The 8284-nt window shown below is 45.9% G+C and overlaps 1 protein-coding gene across 1 annotated transcript in view; it reads right to left on the bottom strand.

Moving 5' to 3' along the window:
• Positions 1–354: 354 nt before the first annotated feature.
• The window catches only part of ANO9 (anoctamin 9), a 42513-nt gene continuing 34583 nt past the window's right edge, over positions 355–8284 (bottom strand). The window contains exons 21-24 of the mRNA XM_056851977.1: positions 6244–6360; positions 4407–4500; positions 3097–3209; positions 355–382 (exon numbers count right to left, since the gene is read on the bottom strand). Coding sequence (XP_056707955.1) covers positions 355–382; positions 3097–3209; positions 4407–4500; positions 6244–6360 — 352 coding nt within the window. The remainder of the gene's footprint in view (positions 383–3096; positions 3210–4406; positions 4501–6243; positions 6361–8284) is intronic.

The raw sequence follows: 8284 nt of genomic DNA, 5'->3' as shown, positions 1-8284 counted from the left end.
CCCTGCCTCTCATGGTGGAAGGAAATGGGAATCCTGGTGAACCAAAATGCTTTTGAGCATTTCAACAAATTGTTTTATTGACAGTGCAAACATCCCCATTTAATTCTGCCCCATTCTCTTAAATATAGCTGTATTCCTACCATACACGTTCACCTTGTTGAGAAATCCTGCAATATTCAAAATTGCTTTGCCGTATAAAGCTATCTTTGCATTTCGGCGAAGAGACAAAGTCTAACAGCAGCATAAGTAAGAGAATGATGAGGCCTGCAAAGTCCATCTGGCATCTTCAAAGCCTGTATGTAGCACCATTCTGCAAAGTGCTGGCTCCTCAACACACTCCTCCGTGGTATTTCACTATACTTCTGTGGAGTCATCAAATTCACTAAACAATAGAAAAACAGCTTTCATAATTTCACAGTTGCATCTTACGACACTTTAATAGAATCTTATAAGCAATGGCAAAAATAAGGAAATGTGGAACTGGTCAGTGCTTGGATGGAAGATTATTTGGAGTCTCTTGTAAGCCCTTCTGAGCATGTTAAAGAAAAATGGTATATTTAAAATCAAGATAGGACTATTTGAAGTTGGAAGTTCAAGACAGAATGTACTGAACAATTGATGTATGGTCATCACCTTGCAAAACATTTACTTGTAAATCAAACCCAAAAAATATCACAGGTCATTCCAACAAAAGATGATTGTAGTCTAGGCATGGTTTATACCATAGGTTTCAGACACAGGAATCAATGACTGGCCAACTGGCAAGTAGATATGGATGTAAATTCTCACTACATTTAAGCCTGTGGACTTTTATCTTGCACCAAAACCAACCATAACTGGTGGTAGCAGTAAAGAAACATCTTCTCAGCTGCTGTTAACTCCTGCAGTATGCCATCCAGTTGAAATGTTCCTACTGGATCATTCCATGATTTAGCCTTCTCATTATATAGATTAGTTTGGCACTATATTGGTAGGGAAAAAATATGATAAATCATTCCGTTTAATGTGTTTGAGAAGGGGATGAAGCTGAATGATCTCATATCTGCAGTCTGTTCAGAGTTCCCTCTTATAGGGCCTGCAGGGTTTATTTTATGGGGAAGTCACAAGGGCTATAAGCTCCTTGGATGAAGGGCAGGGTAAGAAATGTACAGAACTAATTGCTTTCAGGGATTTTGAGATCTCCAGCCTAGTTATGAAAATATGCTCTAGTGCCTTCATGGTGGACTAGTCACTGCTTTTAGAACTTGTCCTGTGACACAGGTGTACACTTGAAGCAAGATGACACAATTATTGTACGTCAAGAAAATGACCTACAGTTCAATTACAATGCAAGAACTAGACTGGAAGATATTTATTTATTGACTTCATCCATGCCCCACCTTTCTCCCCAAGGGGACCCAAAGCAGCCTGCATCATTCTTCTCTCCATTTTATCTTCACAACAACCCAGTGTGGTAAGTTAGGCTGAGAGTTTGTGACTGGCCCAAGGTCACTCAGCAAGCATCCAGGGCAGTGCAGGGATTCGAACCTGGCTCTCCCAGATCCTAGTCCAACCACTTCACCACACTGGCTCTCAATATGGAATACTGGTGTCCAGACCATCACTTTTGCACCCCAAGCCAAGGCATCTGTAGTCAGAGGTAAGTTCCACTGGTTTCACTGGTACTTATTTCAAGGTAAGTGTGATTAGGATCATAATCACAATGTTGTGACGTGGAGCCCACTTCTTTGAGCAATGAGAAGGTCCAGGAGTAATAATTTACCTAGATGGCTTCCCTTTCGAGGAGAGAGTACTGGAGACTGAATGTGTTTTTGTAGTGTTTGCTTTATTTACAAATATACCAATACAGCACAGGTGGAGGAAAAGAGGCAATTCAGAGCAGCAGAGCAGTTACCAACATCAGATCTAGGGTTGCCAACCTTCAGGTGGTGGCTGGAGATCTCCTGCTATTACAACTGATCTCCAGCCAATAGAGATCAGTTCACCTGGAGAAAATGGCTGCTTTGGCAATTGGACTCTATGGCATTGAAGTCCCTCCCCTCCCCAAATCCCACCCTCCTCAGGCTCCGCCCCCCATATCTCCAGGTATTTCCCAATTCGGGGAAATACAGAGATCCTGCACATCTGACATACTTTATGAAACTGAGCACAGTCTGTCTGTTTCTCCCTCTCAGTCTCTTTCAGCATCTAAAACTTTTCTCTCACACACACAAACACACACCTGCCTACTCCCTGCAGTTCAACTTTCCCAAGCCCTGATGGACTTTCTGAACAACCAATTTCCTAACAACTAAGGCCAACTGAGAAGACATTGAGAGTCCTTAAGACATATTACCATTCAATTGTCATGTAGGATAAATCAAAACCAAGCCAATTACATTCTGTATTGTCAAGTATAACTGGCTCCTTTTAAAGGAAATCAGGCCAAAACATGATATTAGATCTTGTTCAAGACATCCAAGCACTGGAGATAAGTAAAAGTTCCATCATCAAATTATATAGTTATTAAGTCTTTCTTCAGCATGATCAAAGCTGCTATCTACCCAGAGATGGGTGAGTCCCATGTAACTGAAGAGCAAAGCATAAGCAGAAGAAAGACTAGTTCCAAAGGCATCTATTGCCAAGAAGATCAGTTTCTCTGAAAGTCAACTTGCAGTCTCCTGTTTGCTTTGCCTCTTAGGGCCATTTTACACCAGTTCGCCACAGGGACTTCCAGCCATACTGCAGCTGTGAGATCCCGCTGGCAACTCCATTTAGAAGTGCTGCAGAGGCTCAATTCGGATCAGGACAATAGTGTAGGGGTAGAAAGGCTTTCCTCCCCTGAATCATTTCAGAGAGCTGAAATGGCCCCACTATTTGCTGGAGGATGCCTCCTGGATTGTGTTGGTTTGCGAAAATGGAGTAGGGGGAGGCAGAAGCCCCTCCTCCCCACACCATGGTCTCAGTCTGAATCGGGTCCCTGTAGCATTTCTAAATGGATTGCCACCAAGAAGTCACAGTTGCAGTATGGCTGCATTTCCCTGTGGTGAACTTTTTTTGTACAATGCAATGCCTAGTTATGTTAGGAGAATCATGCCTAAGACAAAAACTACCTACCGTAGTAGTTTCTGTAGCTTCTCACATTTGTCTTTCAGATGCAGATTCTTAACCCTTCTGGGGACATCAGGTACAAACCATGCTGCAATCAGTTTGATGCACAGGGCCACGTGCTGCAAAAAGCCAATGGCTAGATCAGATTTTGTTCCTCATAAGAAACAGGCCATAGTCAAAATCTAGGCAGTGACCAACAGTAGCCAATGCAATCTGCTGTTCTCATTTGCTTCACAATGGCTTTTTGGGGATGCTTACCTGTTTCATTGGTACATAATGAAATTCAGCAGTGTTGATCCAAATCAAGCTCTTACTACATTCAATACAGACCCTTCCATTGACTGGGAAGGAACTGACCTGGGAGCCTTCTAAACCCACCACTGGGCCAACAATGGGATGTCCCAACAATCATTCAACATGGGTCTCCTATTCCTGGAAACCAAGACTGCCACTCCCTTGCTGACTGGCAAGAAGCCAGGCCCAGATAATAGACTGAAGGCACGATTCCATTTTTGAAGCTGAGCAGGCTTGGCCCAGCCAGTACTGGGATGGGAGAATAGCTGGGACCCGGGGCTCTGTTAAATGAGGATAGGACACAAATGTTACAAATAATAAACCAACAGCTCCATGTAAGGGAATTTTGGGCAGGCTGGTTTCTCTAACCGTGAAGCTGGGCCCAGCCTCCATCCCCCGCAAGTGCAAGTTCCCATATCCTACAGATAGATACAGTTTGACTGCTAGTAAGGAAAACTTCTCTTGCAATGGAGCTCTTGAAAGGAGCAGCAGGGACTTGTTTCTTCTCTTATATGCAAAGCATCTGTTAAACATATATGTCAACCTGCTGAAGCCCAGGACTTCAAACCAATTTAGTAGAGGTGGTGCACCTAGAAGATTTTTTTATAGTGACTTTGTCATCGATAATTGGTTAGGAACATCATAGCTGCAACTTACCAGAAGGACCACAAACACATGAAGCTGCCTTATACTGAAACAGACCCTTGGTCCATCAAAGTCAGTATTGTCTACTCAGACCAGCAGCGGCTCTCCAGGGTCTCAGGCAGAGGTCTTTCCCATCACCTACTTACCTAGTCCCTTTAACAGGAGATGCCAGGGATTGAACCTGGGACCTTCTGCATGCCAAGCAGATGCTCTACCACTGAGCCACAGCCCTTCCCCAATTCACAGCGGAGACAGCTGAGGTCATAAAGCACCTACAACAATGCCCTTAAGCAAGCAGAGTGCTCCCACTCCCCAAACCAACACACTGAGACTCTGCCAGAGACTGCCTTCCACAGCTTTCTACCCAGAACACTTACTTCAAACAAGATAAGGAAGACAAGGCGTGCTGCAAAAACATGCCAGAACTCGACCGAGTAGCTGTAGTCATCGCTGTTCCGGTAATCTCGGTACCTGCAGGAAGGGGTATGGCAAAACATAAAATTCGCACAGTGCACTGCCTCATTCCAACCTTCTGTTTTCATACATTTTTTTCCAGAGGCAGCTAACAGAGAGGGGGAAAGACCGACCATACCCTTCACTCATATTGTAGTAACAACAAAGTCCTGTTCTCAGATGAGCTTCCAAATCTGGGCAACATTTAAGTTCTTACTTACACATTCACATTTCTTTTATGAGAGGAGTCAAGCTCTGCCTTCTTGAACACATGAAGCTGCCTTATACTGAATCAGACCCTTGGTCCATCAAAGTCAATATTGTCTGCTCAGACCAGCAGCGGCTCTCCAGGGTCTCAGGCAGAGGTCTTTCCCATCACCTACTTGCCTGGTCCCTTTAACTAGAGATGCCGGGGATTGAACCTGGGAGCTTTTGTAGGCCAAGCAGATGCTCTACCACTGAGCCACATCCCCTCCTCCCGTCCCTCCCTCTTCCTTGAAAGTTGCTCTTTGCTATCCAGGAATGGTGGGTGGAACAACAATGATACATCAGTAGATGTATGGGTAGAGCTCAGGCCGCTTGCAATGCAGCCCTTCCTGGCCAGCCTGATGAAGGGCAGCTGTAGCTCAATGGGCTCGGAAGGGCTCCATTTCTGGAGACGGGCGGAAGCTCTTCCCACTAATTAGGAGACCTGGTGGCAGAAAGCTCATCCCAGCAAACAGACCCTGTGTCCCTGCCATGTCTGTCCATAAAATTGCAAGACACACTGAAAGAAAGTAATGTTCCTTTTTACAAAGAAACTTACTTTCCAGCTATGAAACCTGGAATTGGAGCAGAAACCAGCAATTCCAGACATTAATTGGTGCAAACTTTTTTTTTACCATTTTGTATCCTGATAAAACAGGATATAAAAAGCATTTTAGATGAACTATGTCAAATTCTCTGCTCCCCACCAATATCATATTGCACAAAGCCATCAAGATAAAAGAAGTTCTACTGCTTTGCAGCACGCAAGGCTCAGGCCCAGACTTCACAAGAAGACAAGGCTGCTTTCCACCAGCTAGTCGTCATCCTAACACACATACAGTTTAATTGGGATGGAATGAAAGCCACCTCAAGCCCAGCATTATGCTGGTTTTCCATGCATTGGACCCTTTATATACATTTCATGTGGGGAAAGGAGCAGCCACACCATTCTAGCGCTGTACTGATAATGTGAAAGAAAATGAGGCTTACACACATACAGACCATTCCTGAGCTGCAGCGGCTGGGGACGGTGTGGCCGTGGCGGCAGTGCAGCGCCTCCAAAGAGATTTGCCGCTGCAGCGGAGGGGGGGGGAAAGGGCTATTTTGAAATAAAAATTTGGAAAAGTGGGGGGGAAGCCCCATTGAAAACAGCAATGCTGCGTCAACAGAAAGGTGGCACAGCACCGCCGTTGCTTAAGGAGACATTCCTGGGCTGAAAGTGGTTAGGAAGCTCCCTAATGGCACTCCACTCCCTGGATCAACCCGGGAATGCCTCTTGGGATGCCAGCAAGAGGACTTGCGCTGGGAGGCTGGCGTCCATGGGCCCCTATGCTGGCGTCCATGCCAGTTTAGATGGCGCAAGTGGCACGGTCACCAGCGTAGGGGTCACGCCACATCCTAAGCCCATTCGGCCCCGAACCTCAGGAATGGGCTGATATTCTGCTTAAAGGATGGGGCTGTGAGGCTTCCATGGTGAAGCTCAGAATACGAAAAGAAAAGCAAAGTTGCAAGTACCTGCAGTGTGTTATTTTATTCCCCGTGGAGTCTATAAACTCTAATAGTTCATTGCGATTCTCGAAGTCCTGGATAGAGAATACTGAAAGGCTGTGGTTCACATAACCTGTCAAACAGCTACAAGCAGGCAGAAAAGACAAGACATGAATTGGGGTGCAACAGTGTCCTAGACAAATTATGCAGCTTACAAGACCCTGGCAAGGCTAAGAAAAGTTTTCAGAAAGGCACTGATTTTGTTTTGATCTTATATATTTTACTTGTATATATTTTCTCAAAGCATTAGACTTGGCACTGTTGATGTGTTGACCAGCCCATCATTTTATTTTTAGTGTTAAAGTTATGAAATAAATTGAGACATTTCTGTATTTTGTATAAGGTAGTGTGCATCCTTTCATGATTTGTATTAAAAATATTCCTAGTTACTTGTCAAAATACCTATCCTGAGCCTGCTTTTACTGGAAGACTCTTCCCTGATTTCATTGTTGAAGGGAAAAAATAGATTTGTTATTTTGTTATTTGCTATTAGATTTGTTTATCTTTTTCCATTAAGTTACCAAGCACTTTAAAATAGGGGGGTGAAAATAAGAGAGTCGGTGCCATTTAGTAGTTAGAGGGTTAGGATATGGGGGACCCAAGTTCAAATCCCTGTTCTGCCATGGAAACTCACTGGGTAACCCTGAGCTCTCTCACCCTAACCTACCTCACAGGGTGGTTGCTGGGGGGGGGGGGCTGGAGAAGGGAGAACAACACTGCAAGCTTCTTTCAATCCTCATTGAGGAAAGAAGTGGGAGATAAATAGATTTTTAATCTATCCCCTAAACGGGATTCTTTTCAGCTATAAAATGATTTTTAAAAACCTGGCTTAAAAAACTTTGGGAAAACAGCTTTGTCATCATCTAACACAACCGTTCATGTTACAGACTGAAGCCAGGGACGGACAAGTCTCCAGTGTCACCCTCATCCATCCAGATGAACTTTTGCTTCCGTTTTATGCCTAGTAATGACCCAATGATTTTTTAACTCCCTATCTCTGTGTTGGTGAATCTATGGCACACGTGCCACTTCCGGCACGCGTAGCCCTCTCTGCCGGCACGCGCGGTTCCTCCAAGCCACTGGCCTTTCCGGCTCTGCCCCGCCCCAGATGGGGGAGGCTGTAGCCCAGGGGTGGGGAACCTCCGACATCATTGGTGGTGGCCCCCAGACTCTCCCACAGAAGCTGCCGCCATTGCCGCAGCTGGAGCATGAGCAGCCAGCCAGGTGGGTGGGAGAGCGGGGAACAGAAGCCAAGCACCCACACTCGGCATGTCCGGCGGCTTCTCCAGTGCCCTCTGGGCCTGTGCGGGTGGAGGGGCGTGGCTGGCCGGTGGGTGCGAAGGAGGCGCCCTCTGCCCCAAACCCTGCCCTCCTCAGGCGCCACCCCCAAAACCTCCCACTCATGGCGAAGAGGAACTTGGCAACCCTAGCCTCTCCCTCTGGGCCCCCTCTGGGGGTGGTATTCAGGTTAAATTGCCTCATTGGCACTCGGCGATAAATAAGTGGGTTTTTGGTTGCAGTTTGGGCACTCGGTCTCTAAAAGGTTCGCCATCACTGCCTATCTCATGGAGAACACTGATCCACCCAGCAACTCCTCCCAGCTCTTGCTTTGGCTTATATCATTCACTTTTGTGCAGTGGGGATTACATGGCAAGGCAGGGCAGTACATGACCAAGGAGAAGAGGCAGACTAAAGCAGAAAAGGCACACTGGGAACAAGAAGCACTGCCTTCTAGAGCTGATTCCTTCACATACCCGGCCACAAAAACCTACCCTGGTGGCAGGATGCAAATCAGAGCTTGTCTAGGGTCATAAGCCAGGTATTCTATGCCATTTTATGCCCATGGCACATGCCTGCAATGCAAAAGTTTCTTTCTCTGATGCAAGGCTGTTTTATAGGAGTCCCGTGGCACAGAGTGGTAAGCTGCAGTACTGCAGTCCAAGCTCTGCTCACGACCTGAGTTCGACTCCGACGGAAGTTGGTTTCAGATAGCCAGCTCAAGGTTGAC

This window comes from Euleptes europaea, chromosome 6 (genome assembly GCF_029931775.1).
Source record: "Euleptes europaea isolate rEulEur1 chromosome 6, rEulEur1.hap1, whole genome shotgun sequence".
NCBI lineage: Eukaryota > Metazoa > Chordata > Lepidosauria > Squamata > Sphaerodactylidae > Euleptes > Euleptes europaea.
Note: the sequence above shows the minus strand (reverse complement) of the source record. Positions and strands in the feature narration are given on the sequence as shown.